Source organism: Chiloscyllium plagiosum, unplaced genomic scaffold, assembly GCF_037043375.1.
Source record: "Chiloscyllium plagiosum isolate Xiang-an unplaced genomic scaffold, Cpla_swu_hap1 HiC_scaffold_3, whole genome shotgun sequence".
Lineage (NCBI taxonomy): Eukaryota > Metazoa > Chordata > Chondrichthyes > Orectolobiformes > Hemiscylliidae > Chiloscyllium > Chiloscyllium plagiosum.
Genome location: NW_028270141.1, coordinates 68,937,281 through 68,964,769, shown reverse-complemented (window position 1 = coordinate 68,964,769; position 27,489 = coordinate 68,937,281). Strand labels below are relative to the sequence as shown.

The 27,489-nt window shown below is 39.4% G+C and overlaps 1 protein-coding gene across 1 annotated transcript in view; it reads right to left on the bottom strand.

The window, feature by feature from the left end:
* The window catches only part of LOC122548642 (adhesion G protein-coupled receptor F2-like), an 80,668-nt gene that overhangs the window by 33,667 nt on the left and 19,512 nt on the right, over positions 1-27,489 (bottom strand). The window contains exons 4-9 of the mRNA XM_043687476.2: positions 18,780-18,941; positions 10,928-11,197; positions 10,017-10,120; positions 5,385-5,443; positions 3,747-3,871; positions 62-228 (exon numbers count right to left, since the gene is read on the bottom strand). Of these exons, the coding sequence (XP_043543411.2) occupies positions 62-228; positions 3,747-3,871; positions 5,385-5,443; positions 10,017-10,120; positions 10,928-11,197; positions 18,780-18,941 (887 nt within the window). The remainder of the gene's footprint in view (positions 1-61; positions 229-3,746; positions 3,872-5,384; positions 5,444-10,016; positions 10,121-10,927; positions 11,198-18,779; positions 18,942-27,489) is intronic.

Here is a 27,489-nt window from a genome sequence, read left to right as displayed (position 1 = left end):
TAAACTAAAACATATTTTATCATAACAGCACTTACTTTAATTTCTACCCTGTAATTCATACCTCAAGAATTTTGTAGATTTCTTCAGATATACAAAAATCTAGTTTATACATTCCATTCTTTCCACATCTAATTTTCATGATTCCTGTCTTATTTTCACAGGGGACTTCCACGCAGGTATTGTAATTTGTTATGCCATAAGTTTCGTGAAAGCACGGTATTTCATCATCTGTTTAAACAAAGCAATATTCAGTTTTTTTTCCAAAAGCTACACAATTTAGTTCTTACTGTTCCTTTAAACTATTCTGTACTCATCTATTCTGCACATACTTGATTATTGAGCTACAAATATATGACACAGCATAAAATATGTTCGGAAGTAATGGCGAAATGACATTTATTTCTGTCAATGGGTATTATATAAACATCAAATTGTTTAATTGTAACAGGGATGTATTGAAATGAATGAAGGATAAAAAAGTGAGAAAATGAAAGCAATTCCATCTTACAATAATCAGTAGATGAATCCAGTAATTAACACAAACAGGGATTGTTTTTAAAAACTGGAAGTACTGCAGATGCTGCAAATCAAAAACAAAAACAAAAATTGCTGGAAAAGATCAGCAGGTCTTGCAGTAGCTGTGGAGAGAAATCAGAGTTAATGTTTTGGTTCCAGTGACTCTTCCTCAGAACCCCCACAGGGACAATGTTTAAGACTGGGACTGATTTTAATATAAGGAACATAAATCAGTGGTGCATGTAGTTATCAAGCTTCCTAACAATAGCTACACATTAGGACAAGGTATAAATGACAAGGTAATGGGGGCTTCTAAAAAAGGCATTGAAATAACTTAAGGCAATTTTAAACTTCATTTAGATTGGGGATGAATTAAAATTGGTTAATTGAGTCTTGAGCTATATTATATTTGGGTGAATTTGTTTAAATACTATGTTCTTGGACCGATCAAACTATTTTAGATCCAGTAATGTGCAATGTAGGAATAGGATTAATTAGGACCACAGCATAAGAGAACTTTACATTCACTTTGAAAGTGAAAATTTAGGTCTGAAACCAGTTTGTTACACATAAAAATAAAGCTATTAAAACAACTGGCTAAAGTCAGCTGGAAATAGAAAAAGATATTATGGCAGACAAGCAGTGCTTGACATTTGAAGAGGTGCTTCATAACTCTCAAGAAAGCTATTGTTTAGTGAGAAAGAAAAACTTCAAGACAAGGATGTACCATTCCTAGGTAAGCACAGAAGTTAATTTTTGGGAGCATTCTAGAAACCAATGACAAATGGCTTCAAAATAGGGAGAAATTAAATTAAACAGGCAAGAAATATAAAAACTGACAACAAGTGCTGATATAACGATAGAAAAAGACAGTAGATCAGATGTCCTGCATCATACAGCCTTAAAAGAAGTGGCTGCAGAATTAATAGTATGTCAGTTATAATCTTGCAAAGCTTCATCGATCCTGGAAAGGATGCAGCAGATTAGAAAACAGCACAAAAGAGAAAATCAGAAAGCAGAAATGATAGACAAGTTAGCCAACATCAATCATTGGGAAAATGCTTGAATCCATCATTGTAGAAATGGTAGTAGGGTATGAATTTTGGTTTCATGAAAGGAAAATCATCTTTCATTAATTCATTAGTTTTTTTAAGGATATAAAAATCATCACAGATAGAGAGGAGGCAGTAGCACTAATGTATTTGGCGTGGTATATAAAATGTTTCCACACAAAACAAAAGTGAATGATGTTGGAGGTTATGCAGAGAGGATTGACTAACTGGAAAAGAGAGTTAGAATAAGAGTTATTTTTCGGCTGATAAACCAGCATGGATTGATTGCCACTAAAATCGATGCTGGGGCCTTAACTATTTACAATCTGTATTAATGACTTTGATGAAGGGACAGAGTGCACAGTAATGGATTAACTGCTGATACAAAATAGCTGGGAAATCAAGTTGACAGGAGGATTCAAAGGGCTGGATTTACAAATGTGAACTTGAGTAGCATGGTGTGAATATGATTTAAAAATCACAATCTTGATGTTGCCTCAGGATTCCAACATCTCCAGGAATTTAGAGAGGCAAAAATTGATTAGTGATAGTCAGGAAAATTGTGTCTCACAAACTTGGCTGGGTATTTTGAGGAAGTTACCAAGATTGAGAGCAGAGCAGTAGACGGTGTTTAGATTAGATTCCATTCAGTGTGAAAATAGGCCCATCGGCCCAACAAGTCCACACCAACCCTCCAAAGAACAACCCACCCAGAACCATTCCCCTAACTAATGCACCTAACACTACTGGCAATTTAGCATGGCCAATTCACCTAACTTGCACATCTTTGGACTGTGGGAGGAAACCCACGCAGACACGGGGAGAATGTGCAAACTCCACACAGACAGTTGCCTGAGGCAGAGAATTGAACCCAGGTCCCTGGCGCTATGAGGCAGCAGTGCTAACCACTGAGCCACCGTGCTGTACTCAGACTTTAGTAAAGCCTTCAAGAAGGTTCCGCAATATCTAAACACTGAACAACAATACTGTTTTATTTTCTTCATTATGTATGTTCATAAACTGCGCAATATAGCAATATAACATTATATTTCTTATTTTAAAACACTACATTTAGTATTAATGTAGTATTGCTGTTTTCTTTCAAATATAGTTTTAAAGTTAGTTAAATGACATTGCTTCTCTACACTGCTTACTGGGGGTCTTCTCATCTTTTTGTGGTCAATAAAGTGGTTTCTCACCTTCAATAGTTAAAATTGAGACTTTCCCACATTCTATGACAATACAAAATTTCTTACTTTTTATTGTGGACAAATTTAAGGACTTCCTGCCATTCACAACCCAATACATAATATACATAACCCTCCACAACTTTCCAAATTCAGCTTTGTAGCTGCTGGCTTAATTTCAATTATGATTTTGATGGGACAATTAAACAATAATGTTTCCATCTGCTTATAGACTCAGAAGTCTTGCAACTATCTTCTTCTGTAAGATTGTCTTCTTCATCTTTAAGTTGCCCTTTTGTCACATTAGATCTGCCCCTTGATGTTCTGATACTGTAGAATCTGTATAAACTATGACCCTGGATGTTACTATTATGGCTATACTTCATGGTGTACACTCACTAGGACAGTGATGCTCATAAATGGCAAGTATTCTTTTCTTAATGTCTACCTTTTCAAACCTGGCCCTTTGCACCACTGATTTAAAATTTCTTTCCCCTTATCTAACAAGGATGTTTCAACATTACTCCTTAAGCTCCAAAACATTTGCTTTCCAGCTGAACCTCAAATTGGAACTGTCCCTACAGATCTGTCTTCTCTAAGGACACACAATGACTGTGTTACAAGTTATGAAATTATTACAGAGGATACACATGCTTTTGATGTTTTAACAACGTCTGACAATTAATTGTAATTTGTAACTTATTTGACTTAATTTTCTCGATCATTATTCTCCTAACATTTCTAGATAGCAGGAGTTTGATTTATAAATTCAACATGCAATGAAACCCAATGACTCAAACTACACTGCATCCTAAATAATTGAATTACTTAAAAATATTTATGACTACATAAATTGCCAAAAGTGCTTTAATACCCAACAATACAAATACAAACACCTTATTTAGTTAAGCAGTAAGTACTCCATTTTGACACATATATAACTTTCAACTTTCAATGGCAAAATTATTTTACTATTCAAGAGACTACTTACCCTGTAACCACTCTATTGTGTAATTTGGAGAAAAAGCATTTCTCACATTTTCTCTAACTTTCTCGATATTTTTAGTTAAAGGCTCTTCAGAGATGACTTGATGGAGTACAATTACACTTCCATTGCTAAATTATTGGAGACAAGAAAAGGGAATTAAGTAATCAACTGAAGATGTAATGAAGGCACATATTAATAGAAAGTGGTTCCTATATCTTGTACAGTTTGAAATCGCTCAAAAATAAAGGCTGTATTCTCCTCCATAATCTTCAAATGTGAAATTGGAGACTGACCAGACTGAATCTTCTACCAAAGTGTCAATGGCTAGGATATCAGACCACGGAGTGAAGTTATGGGCCCTGGTACTTCTTTTTCTGGGCCTTTTACATTGCCCTTCCCCCTTCTCAATCCTTAACATAACTTTGAAAGGCAAGCAAACGATATGTCCACAAGGTCTACATGAAGACAGATTAGACAGGATTGCATGGGTTCAGAAAAAAAATGAGATTGGCACATTAATCTGTCCATTGGCATGGCATTAATAATGGCAACAATCATATTGACCAACGTATATGACACATGAACCTCATCAACCTAAACAATGAGATAACTTCTCCTTTCCATTTCTCTCTGGGTCATGGTATAAGATTAAGATGGATATTTTCCATGTTCAACACATGGGGTCATTATTGATTAGAAACTGAACTGTAACAGTCATATAAATATTGTGGTCATTGGCTGGGAAATTTTACAATGAGTAATACATCTCCAGACTCCCCAAAGCCTATCCACTATCTACAAGGCACGAGTCAGGAGTGTGATTGAATACTGTCCACTTACTTCAATGTGTGCAATTCTAACAACACTTCAATGTGTGCAATTCTAACAAGTTTGATGCCATCAGGACACAGTAACCTGTTTGATTGGCATCCCATCCACTATGTACTCCCTCCACATGTGTACACAAATAGCACAACACCTTCCAAGTATCTGACCTTGAAAAACAAGACTAGCAGATGGATGTGCAAGTTTGCCTCCATGATACACATTAACCTAATTTGGAACTATATTGCTGTTCCTTCATTGTCACTGGATCAAAGTCCAGGAATTATCTTCCCGAAAGCACTCCTGCCGTGCCTTCCCCACACGGACTATAATGGCAAGTAATGCTGCCCTAACCAGCATTGTTCATATCCAAGGAAATTTCTTTTTAAAAAAACACCCTCTACTGAGAACTGCTAAATTAGAATCTAATACTACCTGTTTCCATGTTGATTTCCAGTAAACTATACTTTACCACAAGTGACAGAATGCAGCCATCTCAGGCATCGGTCACTGACCCTCCCTGTGATTGACAGAGTTTTTTGACTTGCACATTCATGAATTGAGAAGCCAAAAACATTGTCAAAAGTTTGAGCCCTTGATATTTTACAAAATTGGCAACTTCAAAATTGTCATATTTCTCAAATTGCAGAGCAGACATTTGGGATCTTAACAATAGCAATAAAAACATATCATCAAGAATCAAAAATAAAATACAAATGTTTTTATTCATTCATGTGTGCAGCTTCCAGACTCTACTCTATAACTTTGATGTTATATCTTAAAATAAAATGTATCTTATTAAAATTTATTACTTACGTGAATCCTAGAATGTTCACTGTTGCATCACGTTGTACATTTCTGTAGGCTGTTTGCAGCTGCAGAAATGCATAGAAGTTGATTTGAAAAATAACATCAAAAAATACATAAAATGTACATGGGAATTTGGTTATATTACAAAGGAATGCATATAAAAAACACTTTCATATCTATACTCAACAATATGATGACATATTTTGCTATGGCAAGCTGTCTAATATCTGCAATTCAATAGGTTTATCTTTGCATGTTTATTATTTTAAATATTTTACATGCCAAGTTGCAGACAGTTAATTTGATTTACTAACCCTTCAAACAAGGAAACCAAGCATCTGCAATTGAAAAGGAAATAAAAGTTCATGTTCTTAAAATCTTCACCAACAACTAATATCTGACATAATAAGACTCCACTTTTTTTTATTTATTCATGCGATGAGGACATCACTGACTATGGCCTGTCCCACGTGCCCAGGGGGCAGCTAAGGGTCATCCACATTCCTGTGACAGATCAGGTATGGACAGCAGTTTCCCTCCCTAAAGACATGAATGAAACAGGACTTTTTTTCCCTGACAATTGACAATGGATTCATAGACATCATTAGGCTCCTAATTCCACATGTTTATTGAATTCAAATTCCACCATTTGCCACAGAAGGATTTGAACCTGGGTCCCCAGAACATTAATTGGGTTACTGGATTAACATTCTAGCAATAACACTATTAGGTCATCACCTCCCCTTTGTAACACTTCATTTTCATTGCCAGAGAGGTTGATTATTCATAATTAACATGTATCATATTGTTAAAATAGTAATTAGGCTTAAGTAGACAATTCTTAATTGTCTGTGATGTGATTAGTTGGCATTTCAATTGGACCTTCACTCTACTCAATGAATATCAATATTCAAATGGTGAAATGCCGTATTTTGAAAAGCAACAGAAGAACTCAGATAGCCACCTTTGGACATTTGAGCTTAAACACCCACTGTTCCTATGTGAAGAAGTTATTTAAATGTCACTAGCATTGCTTCTATTGCGATAGTAAATTATGATTCAGTAATTCACTATTAATAGCACCCACGCTTTTCATGATTCAATGACATCACAGTTTTGTTGCATTTCAATAAGATTTAGCATTTTAAATCTGCCTATCATATTCAATGAAATTTCATAAAGTTTATAACTTCTCTGATCTTGAAATACAGTATCATTACTGGGCTCTTGAGAATCAACCAATGAACACACCTTGAACTGATTTCAGACTTAGGTCAGTTTGGTTGATAAACACATGTCATCCTCAGGAAAGTATTGGCCAAGAAGAGCTGCTGAGATATTGCCTAAAGCCTAGGAGAAGCTTACCAAATACAGGTTGTTCTGCTATAAAGAGTGTTTATTGATGTGAAACTGCTGTGACACAATTGACGAATTGGAGGCACTGTTTCTAAAACATGAACTTTTAAAACGTGTGTTACATCACTGACATTTTAAGCACTGTTTCTAAAGTGCAAGTTTTGTGTAATGCGGGGTTATAGAAGAACTAACTGTATTTCTTTTGAAATTACATTGACATCAAAATTGTTAAATGGCAATTTGTTTTGTATACACAGGACATTTGTATCATTGACAAAGCCAGTATCTATTACCTAATTGTTGCTGAGAAGTTATTTTTGAAAACAATTTGGTGGTTGACTGAGCAACTTTGCAAGGCAGTTAAGAGTCAACAATGTCAATGGCGGATAAGTTGTTGGAGGAATTCTGAGAGACAAGATTTCGATGCATTTGGAAAGACAAGGATTAATTAGGAGGATAGTCAGCATGGCTTTGTATGTAAGAAATTTGATTGAGTTTTTTGAAGAGGTAACCAAGAAGACAGATGAAGGCAGTGCAGTAAATGTTGTCTACATGAGCTTTAGCTAAGCTTTCAACAAGGTTCTGCATTGTAGACTTGTTAGTAAGGTTAAATCACATGTGATTGAGGGAGAGCTAGGCAACCGAATATAGATGAGGCAATGGCCTAGTGGTATTATCACTTGACTAGCAATTTACAGAGCAAAGTAATGGGGCATCTGGGTTCAAATCCCATCATGGCGGAAGTTGAATTAAATTTTGGGGTGGCATGGTGGCTCAGTGGTTAGCACTGCAGCCTCACAGCACCAGGGATGCAGGTTTGTTTCCAGCCTCGGATGACTGTGTGGAGTTTGCTCATTCTCTCCGTGTCTGCATGGGTTTCCTCCGGGTGCTCCGGTTTCCTCCCACAGTCCAAAGATATGCAGGTCAGGTGGATTGGTCATGTTAAATTGCTCACAGTGTTAGGTGCATTAGTCAGAAGGAAATGGGTCTGGGTGGGTTACTCTTCGGAGGGTCGGTATGGACTTGTTGGGCCGAAGGGCCTGTTTCCACACTGTAGGGAATCTAATCTAATCTAAAAGTTAGCTTGATCATAGGAGCCAGAGGATGGTGGTAGAGGGTTGTTGTTCAGACAGGAGGCCTATGACCAGCAGTGTGCCATAAGGATCACGTTCTTCATTTATGTATATGATTTGTATCAGAACATAGGAGGCATGGTTAGTAAGTTTGCAAATTACAGCCAAATTAGTGATATAGTAGAATGCTACCTAAGAGTACAACACGACCTTGATCAACTGGGCCAAGGAATGGCAGATGGAGTTTAATTCCATTAAATGCAAGTTAATACATTTTGCTAAGACAAACAAGGGAAGGATTGACATAGTTAATGGTAGGGCCTTGGAGAATGCTGTCAAACAGAGAGATCAAGGAGTGCAGGTACAGAGTTCTTTGGCGTCACCGGTAGACAACATGGTGAAGAAGCTGTTTGGTACACTTGCCTTTATTGGTCAAAACACTGAGAATAGTTGGAATGTCGTGTTGTGGGTGTACAAGACATTGGTGAGGCCCCATTTGGAGTACCGCATACAGTTCTGGTTGCACTCCTATAGGAAGGATATTGTTAAACTGGAAAAGGTGCAGAAAAGATTCAGAGGGCTGTTACTATGACTGGAAGGTTTGAGTTATAAGCAGAGGCTTGGTAGGCTGGAGAGTAGGAGATTGAGGAGTGACCTTATAGAGGTTTATGAAATCATAACAGGCATTGTTAAGGTTAATAGCCAAGGTCTTTTCCCAAGGTAGGGAAGTCCAAAATTAGACAACATAGATTTAAAGTGAGAGAGGAAAGATTTAAAAGGAATCTGTGGGCAATATTTTAAAAACTGAGTGTGGTTTGTTTATGGAACAAGCTACCAGAAGAAGTGACAGAGGCTGGGACAATTGTAACATTTCTAAAAAACATTTGGGCAGGTAGGAAAGTTTTAGAGGGACATAGGTTTGGAGTCAAATGTCAACTGGTTGAGTGAGTGCATTGATTTTCAACATTAAAGCATATTAGAGAACCAGAATTTTTCAGATTATATTCCCTACAGTGTGGAAACAGGCCCTTCGGCCCAACTAAACCACTCCGACCTTCCGAAGAGTAACCCACCCCCCTCTGATTAATGTACCTAACAACTATGGACAATTTAGCATAGCCAATTCTAAGACCTGCACATCTTTGGAATGTGGGAGGAAACCAGAGCACCCAGAGGAGACCCATGCAGACACAGGGAGAATGTGCAAACTCTACACAGACAGTTGCCCAAGGCTAGAATCAAACCTACGACACTGGCGCTGTGCCCATGCCACCCAAGATGGCACCTCATTGTTTCATGGTTACCCTTGTTGATACAATTGTTTTATTCCAGATTCTTATTTAATTAATTGAATTTAAATTTTCCAACTGTCGCAGTGCAGTTTACTTGTTCTGTAAAAAAAGAACTTTGGTAATGCACCCCAATGAGCCAATGAAAACTTTCACTAAATAATCAAAAGAGCACAGCCACAGGAGGAATCATTGCAAGAAAACTTCACTACCAATTATGAAGAAAATTAGCTCTGGATTGTAACATATTCTCTCTTATGATTCAATTATCCATTATATTCATAACCTAATCAAAACAGGAAAGATATGATGGGTAAATAAAACAACAAAGACTTGGGTGGTTTGTATGCTTAAACCAAAAGATGCAGAACATTTAATGTGAACCTTCCAAAGTAGCACGTCAGGCTCACTGGTATTGTTAAAATACACAGTACATTCTTTTATTTAAATATTATTTTAAAATCACTGTAAGTCTATATTAAGTTGCCATATACTAGAAATTTGTGGTAACATTTTTCCTGGTAATATTTAAAATGGGAGCCACATTGAAAATGTTACAATGGGAAAATAATATAAAAGTTGTTACTGGCACAATTAGTGAATTAATGATCTGATTACCTCAAAATACACTGTTGCAAAACGTTCCAGTTACCCTAGTGTTCAAGATTAGATACTAAACCAAACTTTACTTCTCTCAGAAAGATGAGATAGTGTACCACGACAGGACTACATTTTTTCCTATTTGATAAGCTTTTGAATTTGTTTTAAGATCGACATTAATAATATCATTTCAAGATACCAGCAGTGTCTTCAACTAGATTTTCTGTTATTCATTCCTGAAAGGTAATGTTACCCATCTTTATAGAATTGTTGAAAAAAATACTTTTTAAATTTGTAATGTGATTCATTCAGTTACATACCAACCCCTGGAATGTTCTTGAGTGACTTTTAAACAAGGTTGAGGAGGCCTGGCTTAGTTCATCTGTGAAGGTCAGGTTGAAGATTCTGAACGCAAAGTTTTTTCCTTACACAAAAATACAAGTGTTAATTATAAATAAATGCTATTGCTTGCTTTAAGGCACTTTGTTTTACTAACATATTATAGTCACACTATAATCCAATATCTCTCAAATAATTGAGAAAATTGTTTTCAGAAGAATTAAACATAAGACTGAGACTTTCATAGATGAACAAATATTTAATAATATGTATATGAAACAAAAAGAATCAGGCTAATTTCTAATAACTGCTTAGTGTGAAATCAGGGTAATTTGCACCCAGCTATTGGGAATGCCCATAGATTTCCAAGCAGATGACTGTTGTACTTTTGCAAATCTGGTTGAGCAATATTGGAATGTCATATTGATTCAATTATTGGGTGATTACAGAACACTGAATGTCAAAGGGATTTAGGTGTACTGTACATGAATCACAAATATCAATATTCAGTCACTGCAAGTGATCAGAAAGGAAAATGGAATGTAATCTTATATTGAAAGGAGAATGGAATATAATAATAATAGGGGTGTTTTGTTACTTTGCCAAATAGATGCCACTATGTTTAGACTACTAAGTACTATTTTGATTGCCTCATTTAAGGATTTAAAAATAGTTCAGAGAAGATTCACTCAACAAGGTTACTATTCTACAAGAAGCTGAACTGGATTAACTATGTAAATACTGTAGCTACAAAAGAAGGTAAGAGGCCAGCATTTCTATGCTGAACAACGTCCTCCTGTAATTCTGTGGCAAGTAACAGATTGTGATAATTCTGTCACAATCAACAAGTGTAATTTATTGTTAGTAAAAGGAAAAACATTGTTTAACATACTTAAGTTACTTTGCAAGGTCGTTGTTGCTGCTGCTGTTGTTGCTGCTGCTGTTGGTGTTGTAGATGTGGACACAGTGCTTGGTGTGGGGGTTGTCACCACGTACGTGGGCTCGCAGTATGTCTCTTCTATTGGTTCACCTCTGATGCAGTCACACCTCTGACCCTCTGTGACATTCTCACAGCAGGACTTGTATTTACTACAAAATGTTGAGTTCCAAGTAAATCCATTCTCACACATGCACTGAGTTTCATTGTTCATAATCTGACAAACTGGTGAAGAGCAAAATGTAATTAAAGCATTTCCAATAATCTGTGATAGAGTTATGAGTTTATGTAGTGCCACTTCAAATGTGCTACAACAGATTATATTGATTCCATGGTCACAGAAAGTAGTTCCCCTCAAGAACATTGAAGAAACCATGACGATAGCATTGTGCGGTGCTCCTTTGCCCCAAAGAAATGGCGTTGTTTCAACATATTTCTGCTCCATGGTTTACATGTATAGAGGAAACTATTTTCCTCTACTTGATAATGGAACATACATTTAATAAAGCTAACAAATTAATGATCAACTTTACGTAAGTTCTATCTAACTCAAAATTCATGGAAAAATAAACTTAGTTTTACTAAATATTATATGTCTAACAAAATGGAAATAGAATAATTATTTGCCCAAATTTATGCTTAAAATTAGTTGTTTCATTATTGCTTTCACTGCATGGAGTGAACAAGCAAAAATATGTATTAATTTACTAACTTTTATTTATAGTGCTGCTTTATATAATAGAAATGGATATACAGGATTCCCATTTAATGCAGATAATGAACATTGACCTAGATTCTGTGGTTGTAATGACCTTAAAACGTTTAGCTTTTACCATTGTTACACAACCAGAAATTAGGAATAGGCAATTTAGCTCATCAATTTTGTTCCATCATTCAGCTACATAGCTGATTTGTAGATAAATTCTTTGTAGCACCATTGCTAAGGATATTTAATATTTTCAGAGACCAAAGTTCAATTAATCTCTAATTTACAATTAACAATTAATCAATTGTCATTTGCAGAACAGTATTCTAACCTCTAGTTCTAATTTTTCAAATGTGCCTTCTTGTCTAGTTTTCAACACTGAAAACAGCTACCATCTATCCATTCAATGATTGTTCTTTTCTCAATTTGCTGAGAACTTCAATCAATTTACTCCTTAACATTCTAAATTCCACAAACATGGACATTAGTTTGTGCAAACTCTCTTGTTAAAATAGTTTTTAGAATAGCAGTGGGCAGTCTGGTAAATCCATACTGTAGTCTCTCATTTAATAAATGCAGTGCCCCAAACTGCACACAGCGTAGTCTAAACAGAGTTTTGTATACATGAAAGATGACTTGATCTGTATTCTTGTCACTACTTGTAAAGGCCAGAATTGTGTTAGCCTTCTCACAATAGCTTGATGAGCTGTGTATCAGGATCTCTGCAGCTCTTTCAGTGTGCACTAGTTTTACCTTTTCATCATTTAGAAAATACCTTGTTTAATGCATTTTACTGTCAGCCATGACTCAGCTGGTCACTGTTGTGCCTCTGAATCAGGGAATATAGACTTATGTTTCACACTAGGAAACGAGCCTCCCAAAAAAAAATCAAGATTTCTATTTGAGTGGAGAGTAGAGGGGGTTCTGTGCTGCATTTTGCATGACCAATTATCACAAGGCTCCTTTTACTCTCTGAGGTGGAAGTGAAAAACAAAACACTATTATGAAGAAAAGCAGGGGAGTTATTCCCACTACCCTAGTCAATATTTACTTTTCAATCAACATGCAAACCAATTATTGATTCAGGCACGGACAAAACAGTTGAATTCCAGATGTGGTGTGGGAGTGACTGCCCTTGATACCGTGGCACAATTTGACTGAGTGTGGCTCTTGCAAAGTCAATGTCTATACACAGAGGAACCTCGATTATCCGAATGACATGGGCGATAATATTTTGTTGGATAATCGAATGCTTGGATAATCGAATACCGGATAACACCATTTAGCCAAGCATTGGGACCTTGTGATCATCCGGATAATCTGAAATTCAGATAATCGAATGCTGAATAATCAAGGTTGTTCTGTAATAGCCTATATGCCTTAGGAGGAGGAGGAAGTGATTTAAACCCTTGAATCTTCTCCATCCTTTGATCATAATTGTTCTGATTTTGACTTCTACTTTGCAGTCTACTTTGACTTTGTTGAAAATCAAGAGTGTATCCAACTCAGCCTTAAAAATATTTATTGACCCTGCACCTATGCAGCATCATAAGGATTTCTTTTTCTTTTCGCCATTACACCCGTTGGAAGATTAATGAGAGTGATCAAAGGTGCCCTGGCTCCTACATTTGTACCAGAGCTCAAGTCCTTCATTGTGCTGGTGAATTATTGAGGATAATTCATACATAACCTGGCCTCCATCCTGACGCACTTACATTTGCCATTGAAAAAGTGTCAACCTTAGAACTGGTCTTGTAGTCAAGACATAGCCTTTAGGGAAGTAAAGAGGTGGGTAGCATCATCTAAGGTGTTGGCACACTCCATCCCAAGCGAGATGTTGTGCTGACGAATAAATTTGATGCTTCCCTGTATGGTATCAGGGTATGGTGGCTCACTGATGGTCCAACAGAGAGGAGCATCTGATAGCTTATGCTTCCTGGACTTTGGCAGATGACGAATGAAGATACACTCAGGTAGAGAAGGAAGATTTGGCTGTCATGTCTGGTTTGAGGATGTTCCAGCAATACCTTTATGTATGTAAATTTGTAATAGTAATGGACCACAAACATCCGTCAGGTCTTTTTAAAGTGGACAGGGCATTGCCACCCATAGCTTCAGGTTGAAGTCAGCAGTGACTCTTTTCCTGAATGTGTACAAGTACAAATTGGAACAATGTCCAAGAGGCCAAGTGGTAAATGTGGATGCCTTAATCCAGATCCCACTGGCAGATACACCATTAGGGGTGGGGTCCCACTGGAAGACTCTGTTCTAGGTTTAAACTGTCTGGATACCCTTCCGGTCACTGCTGACAATATCAGACTGTGGACACAAAAAGATGCCATCATAGCAAAACTAAAGCACCTGATGCTGATGGGGGAAACAAAATGGCCATCACAACCAAAAGGCCTATCACAGACTTGAAACCTTTCTGGAGCTGGTTAGACTAGATCACTATAGAGGATGACATTTTATTATGGGGAGCAAGATTGATTGTCCAAAGTAGAGTTTCCTGCCAGATACTGGCTGAACTCTACCAGGGTCATCTTAGGGTTTCCAAAATGAAGATGCTGGTGAGAAGTTATGTCCGGTAGTAAGTACTGGATGCTGATAGCCACATTGTTGGGGCAGTGCCCAAAGTGCCAATTACCGCCATCAGCTCCCCCAACATTTATGGGAATGGTCAAGTAAACACTGGACTCGGTTATACATCAACTATTCCAGTCCTTTCATAGGCTGCATGTTTTTAGTGATTGTGGACGCCCATTCAAAGTAGTTGGATGTGCGTAGAATTTATTTGTCAAACACAAGGATTATGATTGATAAGTTGCGAGCATCTTTTGCAATACATCGACTCGTGGAGGTGCTGGTCACAGACAACAGGCCATCATTTGAGTTATTTCCGGAAGTCAAATGGTAATCAACATGTAGGGACAGCTCCGTACCATCCATCATCCATTGGTCTGGCAGAAACAGCAGTCTAAATTTTGAAGGCAGTCTTAAAGAAACACCCTACAGCTTCATTTGATATCAAACTGTCCTGTTTGATTGTCGGATCACTCCTCACTCAACTAAAGGAACAGCTCCAGCAGAGTTGTTGATGGGGAGAAGACTCTACGCCAAGTTAAATGTTCCCCTACTTTGAGGACTGGGGGTTTGAGGGTAGGGGCGTGGTCAACATGAGGTACATGACGTACACAGATTGAGTGAATGAGGTGGTCCTGAACATGTATGTGGACCACATGAAAGCTGCTACCTCGCAAACAAGGCAGGAGCAAAACATACCCAGCTCCTCATAACATCCAGCAAGACTATCAGAACCCATGAATTTTTCCCATCTACCTAGCATCAAAGAGGACGAGATGGATACGGCAGATGTCGCAGTCTGAAGAAGATGAATTTTGGCCAATATGCTCCAGGTGCGAGAGGCAGACTACAGACCAGCGTGAGAGGAGCTAGATCTGATGTGAAACTGCCCCAGGAGAAGCTACAGGAAAAACAACGGTCCTATGTCCCAGGACCTAGAGGGCGAGGGATATAGTGATCGGACCAATGTCAGCCAGGTAGATCTCACTGACTATGAGTTCCCTGATTTAGGCTGTTAATCTGGTCCAGTTAGGGAGCTGTGGCTGACAAATATAAACAGGAGTGTCAAAGGTCCTGCTCACTCTAGGAACTAGCTGGGTCAGTGTCATGTACTATAAATAAAGTTTGACTTGGTGACGGGATGCCGGCCTATGTAATTTATAAAATCTCAAGTTTGCATAAATATTAATCTGAAAATGTGTTGCTGGAAAAGCGCAGCAGGTCAGGTAGCATCCAAGGAACAGGAGAATCGACGTTTCGGGCATAAGCCCTTCTTCAGGCCTGAAGAAGGGCTTATGCCCGAAACGTCGATTCTCCTGTTCCTTGGATGCTGCCTGACCTGCTGCGCTTTTCCAGCAACACATTTTCAGCTCTGATCTCCAGCATCTGCAGCCCTCACTTTCTCCCCATAAATATTAATCTGTTTGGGTCACTGTGTAGACCAGATCGTAAAATAATGTCTGATTTCATATTATGTCCATATATCATGCATTGTGTGAACAGCTTGCTGCAGCCTGTGGAAGCACGGGGAACAAGGCAATGCATTCTGCTGACATCATTCTCCTTCATGGTTAAACATCCCTTTTATTTCCCTGGCCTCTGTGTCCAAAATGATAATGCAAATGAAGTGGTCAGTGATGTCTGGGCCAGTAAGGTATACAGCACAGAGGAAGCCAATATATTAGGATCGCAAGGAATGAGGGAGCCCGTAAGTCTGTGTATATAGTACTGGTCATCATACTTATAGAGGTATGTTAATACTCTGGAAGTGGTTCAGAGAGGGTTTAGCAGACTGATCCTGAAATGAGCCGATTGCCACATGAGGAGAGGCAGGACAGATTTAAACTGCTTCCTTTGGAGTTCAGGAAGACAGAAGTGACTTAGATGGAACATATAAGATCCTGAGGGGATTTGACAAGGTAGGTGCAGAAAGGATGGTTCCACTTATTGGAGAATGTAAAACTAGGGGTCATAGTTTAAAAATAAGTGGCTTCCCATTTTAGGCAGATGAGGAAAATCAATTTTCAGTGTTGAGTGTCTTTGGAATGCCCTTCCTCAAAAGGCAGTGGATACAGAATCTTTAAATATTTTTACGACAGAGGTTAGATTCTTGATTACCAAGGGGATAAAAGATTATCAAGGATAAACAGGCATATAGAGTTGGGGTGAAAATCTGATCAGTCATGATCTTATTGAATAGTGGAACAGGCTCAAAGGGCTAAGTGGCCTATTCTTTGTCCCTGTTCATATGAAAACTAATGAAATCAAAGAATTATGAAGGTAGTTGGGAAATAACGTTAAGGTAGATGACAGCGATTATCTAACTGAATCGTGGAGCAGGCTCAAGGGCCTATTCCTAAACTTATGTTCATGCATTTCTCCTTTAAGCGGTGAACCAGCTCTAAGATCTACAAGCCCCAAGCTACAAGCTAAATCACTTGGCACTCAAAAACATGTTTATTACTATTTGTACATTACCACATTGTAATGAGTTGACAGCACAAAGTTCATGCCATCTTTACGTCAGAAGGAATGGATGAGGTTTAATTATATATCAAAACCTCTACATGCTTTCTGAGCACAAAATTTGATTGCCTGAAAGTATTATGTGATTCCACTTTATGGGAATTGTCAGGAGCAAGGGACTCCTATGTCATGAGTATCTGCTAATAGTACCTCTTCATCTGAATGAGGAGAACATGAGGTCAGGTAGATCATTAGTTGCTGTTGCCCAAAAGAGTGTTTGGAGGAACAGACTGACAAGATGACCCATTTTCTTCTGTGTGTATAGGAGGAAGTGGTTCAGAGAGGGTTTAGCAGACTAATCCTTTGGAGGCTTCACTCAGTCCCTGAGCCATGCTGAAACCTGTTACCACATATCAGCTGTGGCACTCCATATCTTCAATGGAAGTGGGCAAAGAAGCCCAGTCTTTGAGGAAAATTGAATCTAATCAGCACTTGAGTGCTCAGCTTATCTTGTCTGGTTCTGCAGAATGCTCAGTAGTGGCACAGATGCAATTTATCAGTGGCTTCTGATATACAGGCAGACAACAATCAGTGGGACTAAATGTCAGTTGCTGTGTACAATGTGCTGCCTTTTTCAACCAATACCAAGATGATCTTCCACCCTACCTGTCTGGCCCCAGCACATTAAATGTATTATAATCAGACAAAACTGTGTGGAAAAGCCAGGCTTTCACATGGACATTTCTTAAGCGCTCCATCATTGAATGCTCCTTCTCACCTTTTGGTCAATATAGTCTTCATAATCTTTAAATGTAACATCACAGATTAAAAACATAAATGCTAAAAATACTCAGCATGTCTGGCAGCAACTGTAGTGAGAGAAACAGTTAATATTTCCAGTCTCTGAACCTTGATCAGAACAAAATAACTTTGAAAATATGACAGTAACTATTACTTTACCCACTAACCATTGCCTGCATTAGGTTTGAGCCAGTGAAAGGGGGACAATGGGGAAAAATTGCAAAAGGGATGGTCTGTGATAGTAGGAAGACAATGAGGTTAAATGATCATGGGCTTTGTGGCTAAGTTCAAAGGGCGTGATAACGGACAAGAAAGGAGAGACGTGTTAGATAAAGTGTGAATGACAGGATCCCAAATCACTGTCTCCTGCAAGCAAAGGAAGTGAGAGAACCCAACCAGCAACTAAGGGGAAGCAAAATGGTTATGATCAAAAATGTGAAACTCCATACTGAGTCCAAACTGCTGTAAATTGCTTGTTAAAAAGATAATCTGCTGTTCCTGATGCTTCAGTTGAGGTTTTTTGGAAAACTGTAGCAGGCCAAGGACTGAGGTCAGACTTGAGCAAAGGTAGAGAGTTGAAATGATAGATAGCATACGTAAATTTCTGTTTAAACTTGAATAGTTTGGAGCCTTGGGTAGTCAGATGGGAGAGATAAAGGAGCAGTTGTTGCATCTTCTGCTTTTGCATAGTAAAGTACTGAAAGAAATGAAGGAACAATTTGAGGTGATTGAGGAGTGGACGAAGATATTATGGGAGGAACACCTTGGAACCATCTCTACAACTTAAGACTCCACTTGCCAACCAATCAGCAATCTACTCTCATGCAGTGCAAATGTTAGTTTTCCCCTTCAGTTGGTATGCTTGCAAAAAAAAATGGCATAATGTATTTTTTGATAATTCTCAGATTCTGTGTATCAGTTAGCTCAGTTGCTGAACAGTTGGTTTGCCATGCAGAATGATGCCAAGAGCAAGGGTTCAATTCCTGCATCAGCTTTGTTTTCCCTGAAGAATCCTCTCTCTGATGGGAGAGCAGCCCTATGATCCTCTGGGACTATAACAACTTGGCATTTACTACCAGACAACTTTCTGCAACAATAAAAATGTCATGTGAGAAACAGCAACTTTTTGTACTAAATAAAATTTTGCCATATTGCAGTTAACTAGAGGTATATTTTAACATTACATAACATACGCTATTTTTACAATTGCCTTATATTGTATAAGAGTTTTGATAGATTCCAAGTACTCACCTGTTGTTGGGATGATGTTGTGAATATTAATTGTGCTGAATTCAAATTGCAAATTAATGGGATACACTGTATGTTCCAATAAATATTTCAGATCACTATCACTAATTTCAGCTTCTGTTTTCTCTAGTACAATGTCCAGCTTGTATCCCAATTGTTGATAAACTGTGAAATACAACAAACAGATATAATTAGTTTGATGCCAAAAAAAACCTAATAGCTCGATTTACCCATAAACAGCTAAATTTGATTAATAATTTTGAATCATCATGCCCAAAATGTCAGTTGGAACGAAGTTGATAACACCCATGAAAACTGGATATATTTAAACAGGGAACAAACAAAAAGATCATAAACGAGTCAAGCAGACTCATGAAAGGGAATTTGTATCTGACTAATTTTTTTATGAGTTTTTTGAGCAAGTTGCAACCAGAGTGGATGGAGGGGAACAGTAGATCTGTTGTATTTGGAATTCTAGAAGGTATTCATCAAGGTACCAATAAAAGGTTAAGTTATAAGAGCCCATGGTGTTGGAGGTAACATATTGGCATGGGCAGAGAATTGGCTAATGAGCAGGAAGCAGCAAGAGGGTATAAAGGGGATCTTTTTCAGGTTGGCGACCTATGACCAGTGGTGCTCCACAGGGATCAGTGCTGAAAGCACAACTGTTTACAACCTATATTAATGACTTGGAGAAAGGAAGCCAACGTACTCTCGCTACATTAGGTAGAAACGTAGGTTGCAAGGATACAAACAACTTACAGAGAGATACTAGTTAAGTCTGTGGGCAAAACATTGGCAAATGGGGTTTAATGTGGTAAAGCACAAAGCTGTTCATTTTGGACAGGAGAAAAAAGAACAGAATATATTTTAAATGGGAATAAAACTGTAGAAAGTTGCATTGCAAAGGAACTTGGACTCAGCAAGTCTGGTTGCAGCTGTGGAGAGAAAGCAAAGTTAATGTTTCAGGTCCGGCGATCCTTCTTCAGAACATTTGTATGCTAGCTGTGTACTAGCTTTCTGTATTTCATGCACAAATATTCTCAAGTCCTTTCTTACTTATGCATCACACAGAAAGGTAGCACACAGGTGCAGCAAGTAACCAGCAAGTGTCATGGAATGTTGGCCCTTATTTCAAGGGGTTTGGAGAAGAAGAGGAGGGAAGTTTTACTGCAACTGTACAAGATGCTGGTGAGACTATATCTGGAGTTCTGTGAGAAGTTTTGAAGAAAAAATGTTATTTCAGTGGAGGCAGTTCAGTGAAGTTTCACAGGGTGATCACCAATATTGTCTTAAGAACAAAATTAAACAGGTTGGGAAACTACTAATTAGATTTTAGGAAAATGAGAGTGATCTCATTTAAACATGTAGGATTCTTGAAAGGTTTGACAGGGTAAATATTGAGAGGCTATTTCATCTCATGGGAGAGTCTAGGATTAGAGGGCATAGTCTCAGAAGAGAGAAAGTGAGGACTGCAGATGCTGAACATCAGAGTTGAAAAGTGTGGCACTGGAAAAGCACAGCAGGTCAGGCAGCATTCGAGGAGCAGGAGAGTCGACGTTTCATGCATTCGCCCTTCATCAGGAATGTGGGGAGGCGTGGGTGGGGTGGTGCTGAGAGATAAATAGGGTGGGGGAAAGGTAGCTGGGAAGGCAATAGGTACATGCAGGTTGAGGGGTGATGGTGATAGGTCGGAGGGGAGGGTGGAGGGGATAGGTGGGTCAGAAGAATGGACAGGTAGGAGAGTTCAAGAGGGTGGTGCTTAGTTGGAGGGCTGGAACTGGAATGAGGTGGGAGGAGGAGACATTGATGCCATGTGGTTGGAGGGTCCCAAGGCAGAAGATGAGGTGTTCTTTCTCCAGGCGTCGGATGGCTTGGATTTGTCGGTGGAGGAGGACCAGGACTTGCATGTCCTTGGCAGAGTGGGAGGGGGAGTAGAAGTGGCCGGCCACAGAGTGGTGGGGTTGTTTGGTGTGTGTGTCCCAGAGATGTTCCCTGAAATGTTCGAGAGTTGTGTCCTGGATCCTGAATGCAGAGGAGACCACATCGAGAGCAACGGACACAGTAGATGAGGTGTTTGAATGTGGAGGAAAATTTCTGCTGAATGTGAAAGGATCCTTTAGGGCCTGGAGCAGAGGTGACAGGGGGAGGTGTGGGCACAGGTTTTACAACTGTTGCAGTGGCAAGGGATGGTGCTGGGAGTGGAGGGTAGTTTTGTGGGGGTGTGGGCCTAATGAGGGAGTCGCAGAGGGAATGGTCTCTGTGGAGTGCTGAGAAATACATCTTTGGTGGTGGGGTCTGATTGAAGGTGGGGGAAATGGTGGAGAATAATGCCCTGTATCTGGAGATGAATGGGGTGAAAGGTGAGGACCGGGGTGGGGGGGGGGGGGGGGGGGGAGGTTCTATCCTTGTTGCGTTTGGAGGGGTGGGGTTCAAAGGTGAAAGTGTGGGAAGTGGAGGAGATGCACTGGAGCCTCCTCTCTGACCTATACCTTCATCTACCTATTACATTCCCAGCCATGTTTCCAAGAGTCCCACACCCTCCCATTTATTTCTCAGCTCCCTTAGGCCTCCCTCCACATTCCTGAAGAAGAACTTATGATCGAAATGTTAACTCTCTTGCTCCTCGGATACTGCCTGACTGGCTGTGCTTATCCAGCACCACACGTTTTGACCCCATCTACTGTGCCCGTTGCTCTCGATGTGATCTCCACTACATTGGGAAGAGAGGGTGCCAACTCATAGAATGTTTCAGGGAACATCTCTGGGACACACACAACAAACAACCCCATCGCCCAGTGGCCAACTACTTCAACTCCGCTTCCCACTCTACCAAGGACATGCAAGTCCTGGGCCTCCTCCACTACCAAATCCAAGCTACCTGACACCTGGAGGAAGAACGCCTCATCTTCTGCCTTGGGATCCTCCAACCACACGGCATCAACGTCGACTTCACCAGTTTCCTCACCTCTCCTTCCCCACCTCATCCCAGATCCAACCCTCCAATTTAGCACTGCCTTCTTGACCTGTCCAGCTTCCTTCCTATCTATCCGCTCCACCCTCCCCTTCGACCTGTCACCATCACCCCACACCTGTATGTACCCATCGCTTTCCCAGCGAACTTCCTCCCCCCTCCCCCCCAATTCCTGATGAAGGGCTTATACCCGAAACATTGACTCTCCTGCTCCTCAGATGCTGCCTGACCTGCTGTGCTTTTCCAACACCACACTTTTCGACCACAATCTTAGAAGAACCAGTTTTAGAGTGAGATGAGGAATTTCTTCTCTCAGAGAGGGTTCAGAAGGAATTTCTTTAGAACTCCTTGCCACAGAGAGCAGTCAGGGTAGAGTCCTTGTGTATACTTCAGACTCAGATAGATAAATACTTGGTCAGTAGAGGAATCTAGGGTTTTGGAGAAGGGACAGAAAAGTGAGTGTGAGAATTGTTGGATCAGCCATCATCTAATTTTTTGGCGGAGCAGGTTTGAGGGGCTGAACTGTCTACTCCTGTTCCTACTTCTTATGGTATCATTGGTCCTTCTTGCTGAAAACTCACTGTGCTCTTTAACACTTTCTCAAAGTTGGCCATATCGACACTGATCTCTCATGTAAATAATTTCACCAGTTTAAATCCTGATGTAAAGCACAGGTTTAAAGGTAAAGCATAGACAAGTATGCAGGAGACTGCTTCCTGCTGAGAGAGGGTGGGTAGTCAGCCTCTCGTCATCTCTTCCTTTTAAGTTTCTATTTGAAGTTTCCCTGACACTAAGCAGGCATGACATCCATTGGTCAACACAGGACTCTATGAAACAGTCACTGAATGTACACCAACAGTCATCTTTTGGCTGTCTCAGACCTCTTTAACAAAAAACGTTAGCATTAAACCTTCAATTTGTCCATAAGGAATTGTGATTTTGATCTGTCATCATATCATAGGAGAAATGAAAGTAGGAAAATCAGCTGTAACTCACTCACTTTATTCATGCAGCTACGTGATGTTTGTTACCTTGGAAGTAGAATACAAGGAGTCACATTCCATTGTGCAAAACTGAGTGTGAGAATTGTTGGATCAGCCATCATCTAATTTTTTGGCGGAGCAGGTTTGAGGGGCTGAACTGTCTACTCCTGTTCCTACTTCTTATGGTATCATTGGTCCTTCTTGCTGAAAACTCACTGTGCTCTTTAACACTTTCTCAAAGTTGGCCATATCGACACTGATCTCTCATGTAAATAATTTCACCAGTTTAACTCTGAGTCTTAAACCATAATGGGAGACTTTGTTCCTCCAACTAATAATGGGATGCAGCATTGCATTTCACCCTTCCATTAATTTAACCTAACACTGGGATAATGTCATTCAAAGAGCTGGCTAGTTTTACGCCAGTTTTGCACAATGGAATGTGACTCCTTGTATTCTACTTCCAAGGTAACAAACATCACGTAGCTGCATGAATAAAGTGAGTGAGTTACAGCTGATTTTCCTACTTTCATTTCTCCTATGATATGATGACAGATCAAAATCACAATTCCTTATGGACAAATTGAAGGTTTAATGCTAACGTTTTTTGTTAAAGAGGTCTGAGACAGCCAAAAGATGACTGTTGGTGTACATTCAGTGACTGTTTCATAGAGTCCTGTGTTGACCAATGGATGTCATGCCTGCTTAGTGTCAGGGAAACTTCAAATAGAAACTTAAAAGGAAGAGATGACGAGAGGCTGACTACCCACCCTCTCTCAGCAGGAAGCAGTCTCCTGCATACTTGTCTATGCTTTACCTTTAAACCTGTGCTTTACATCAGGATTTTTAAAAAAGCTACAACCCCTGAACTGTGTGCTTAGTTGTCTAATAAACTAGTGTGCTGTGAAGTGTGTGCTGGACTGGTATATGAAAATAGGCTGGATCAGTCGGGGCTATATTCATTGGAATTTAGAAGAATGGGTTGGCGGGGAGGGGAGGAATTTTCTATAAAATTCTAACAGGATTGGAGGAGTTAAACACAGAAAGGATGTTCCAAATGACCAGGGATCCACAGCCAGGGTCACAGTCTAAATTAACCACTTAGGAATGAGACAAGGGGAAATTTCTTCAGAGAATTGATTCTGTGGAATTCTCTGCCACTAAAATCAGTCGAGGCCAAAGAATTGAATGTTTTCAAAAACAAGACAGATATAGTTTTTAGGGCTAAGAGGATCAAAGGGGGTGGAGAGGGGGAGTGGGAACACGATACTGAGTAGGATGATTGGCCATGATCATATTGATTAGTGGAGCAGGATTAAAGGGCCTACTCCTGCTCTTACTTTTTATACTTCTTTTTTACTGCACTTATCCATATTCACTATAAATCTTTATGAATTCTAGTCACTATCAACAAAATCCTCCTCGTTTCCTAAAATTAAATTCAGCATGCTCCCTCTCTTGTAGTGCTTTCTCATTGCTGGTTTACAAAGCTCTCCTAAGTATATTTTAAGAAGGTTGCCTCCTCTATGACTTTCGCACTTTATTTATCCCAGTTAATATTGGGATGTTGAAATCCCCAATTATAACACTGTCATTTTTATACCTCTGAAACTTGCCGACATATCTATCGTTCTATCTCTCTCTGACTGGCTGGGGGTCTATCGAACAACCCAGCAAAATGATTCCCCCTTTTTGTTTTTTTAAGTTCTATCCATATGGCCTCAGTTGAGGATGTGCTTAAGAGACCATTTCTCTTTACTGCAATAAGTGACTCCCCGATCAAGTTGTGTTACACCCTCTCCTCTTTTACACCTCTCTATCTCGCTATATTCTACACTTCAGAATATAGAGTTGTCAATCCTGCCCTTCCCTCATTCATATCTTCATTATAGCAATGTCATCACATCCTCAAGTGTTAATCAAAACTCCCAACTCATCTGCCTTACTCACAAGACTCTTTGCAGTAAAAGAAATGCCACCCAGCCTTGCCATGCTCCCTTGTCCTTCTAGAGTCCCACTCCCGACTGTGACTCCACTTCTGTCTCATCCCCCTAATTAATTAGTTTAAACACCTACCAACTACATTGACAACCCCTCCTTTCCAATAATGATATTGGTCCCATCCTGGTCATTTGCAATCCTTCAGACTTGTACAAGTCCTATCATCCCAAGAAATGAATCCTTTTGATCTAGGAATTGAAAGCCCTCCCTCATGCATCAACTCTTCTGCATTGCATTTATCTGTCCTATCCAGCTAACCAATGGCACCAGAACTAATGCAGAAATTACATCATTTGAAGTCCTGCTGCTTAACCTGCTTGCCTAGCTCTGCATGCATAGCTCTGGAAGCTTGTGGATGTGCAGTCAATTGGAGTGCCTGGTATCAGCAGGTACTGTGTTCAATAATAAGCACAGATGCAGCCTCATTGCTCTCATACAGCAGTACTGCTTCCCAAATATTTCGTGACATGCACTGGTTGAAAAACCACAGTCCGAGAGAAGCCACTCACCATCCTGGAGTCATGTCTGAAGCCATAGGAATGTCTGTCTGCACCCCTCACTACTGAATCTCTGACCAATCTGGCTGTCCCTCTCTTTCTGTTCAGCAAACCAGGCTTTGGCTGCATTCCCTGCAGGAACTGTGACACTCTCACCATTTTCCAACATTGCATCTCACTCAAGAGGAGATATTCCCTCTGGGGCATTCTAGACTACCTGGTTTCCACCCTTCTTCTGACTGACAGTCACCAATTTCCTCTCTGCCTTTCTGTTAAATTGACTATTTCTAAAACATAAAATCATTTGTTCTGGGAGTATGTTTCCACTGAAAAGGGATCCTCTTTAAATTAATGTTGCTATGCCTAACTGAGGGTGTGGGGATCCAGTTCATCTTTTCTCACCTGGAACTTAATCATTTGTACGATCTAGTCTGGAACCATAAATTGGGGAATCAGAACAGGTAACAATTGTGTCCTGTGGGATTTATATTCAGCCCTATTACATAAGTCACAACTTACTACTTGAATAACATGGACTCTTGTTTTCCATCTATCACGTATCCACTTGATTCTTGACAAAGAATTGATATTTGATTATAACCCAGAGCATTACGATTTCCTTTATATTTGCATGTCACTTTGACTGGAAGTGGAGATATTTAGATGGTTGGTGGCACCATGGTAATGCTAACTTCTTAACGTCTGACTCTGACCCTGACTGCAGCTGCTAGGATCTGCACCTTGCTGAAATTGAGTGGTCTTTCCCTAAAGACTCATGAAAAGAACTTCCTGGCAATTTGTGGCACCTATTTATTATTTCAATAGCCTCATTGCAGGCCCATTTCTGGAACAACTTATTGCCTTATTCAAAAACTTGGTCTGGATTTAATTGGTGTTTTTGTAGGACACCTACAAAAATGAATCTAGGATTGATTTCTAATATGAAGGTTTTTTGCATAATTTCTGGGGCTAAATTCCTCAATTTTCCCCAAACTTGTCTTTTGTGCAAATGTTCGTCATTCAAACAGTGACAACTTACTAAGCTGTTCACAAGCATGACTTGAAATCATCTTTAAAAGTGATTCACAATGTTCTCTGATCCTTAATTAAAAGGTAAAGAAAAACATCAGCTTAGCCTCACCTTCTGTATTACGTATTCAATTGGAAAGGAAAAAAAATGCAAACTACCCTGTTGAAGGACATGCGATCGATAATCCAAAAGAAGGAGCAATACCACAGTAACCATCAATCCTTACAATATATCATTCAGTCAACTCAAGGAATTCCTTCTCAAAAGTACTTTCCCCTCATCAGCTCTTTGCTAAGACATTCATAAAACCCACTAATCTTTAATTACCTAACTGATTTTTGGTTTCCCTACAATATGTCTCTTAAGTTCTTTGGATCTCATTTTTTACATTAAAGATGCTAAACAGCAGCAGGTTGTTGCAGAGTGGTTAGCTGCAATATGTTCAATAACTATTGACTATATAAGCAAAGTACTGAGTAAAATCATCAAGTAGAATCCCTACAGTGCAGAAAGAGCCCATTTGGCCCTTTGAGCCTGCATCATGTTCCGAAGAGCATCCCTCCTCAAAGCCAGTCCCCTATCCTCTCCCCATAGCTCCATATTTAACATGGTCAATCCACTTAAACTGTACTGTGGGGAGAAACCAGAGCGCCCAGAGAAACCCACTCAGCTGGAGAGAACATACAAAAATCACACAGACAGTTACTGAAGGCTGGAAGTAAACCAGGGTCCTTAGCCCTATGAGGCAGTGGTGCTAACCGCTGAGATACTATGCAACTCTAATGATCGATTAAAATTATTATTATTAATAATATTACTATTCCATTATTATTTTTGTTGGAATCTCCCATTTTAAGTGGAGTCACTATATTGCTGTTTGATCACCCCATTATATCGGCTCCTGTTAGACACCCATTCTTCTTCCACTTCCACTGTGTTTAGGTTTCTCGTTTCTCACCAGGTCATTTCAATGCCTTCTTGATTACTTCCCTTGAAACTCCCACAAATTTCACTGACCCCCTGACATGCTAGTTCCTGATTTTAGCTTTTCATATTCCTCTACACGTTCATCTCACTATTTACATATCATTAGTATTCAGACACTGGTCCTCTTTTCTTGGCATTGCACAAGTTTCGGCATGACACAGTAAGACCCTGTGGTTTCAACAATATCACTTCCAGTTACTCTGATCAGAGCTTATACCTTACTTAATTTCCATCTCCAAAC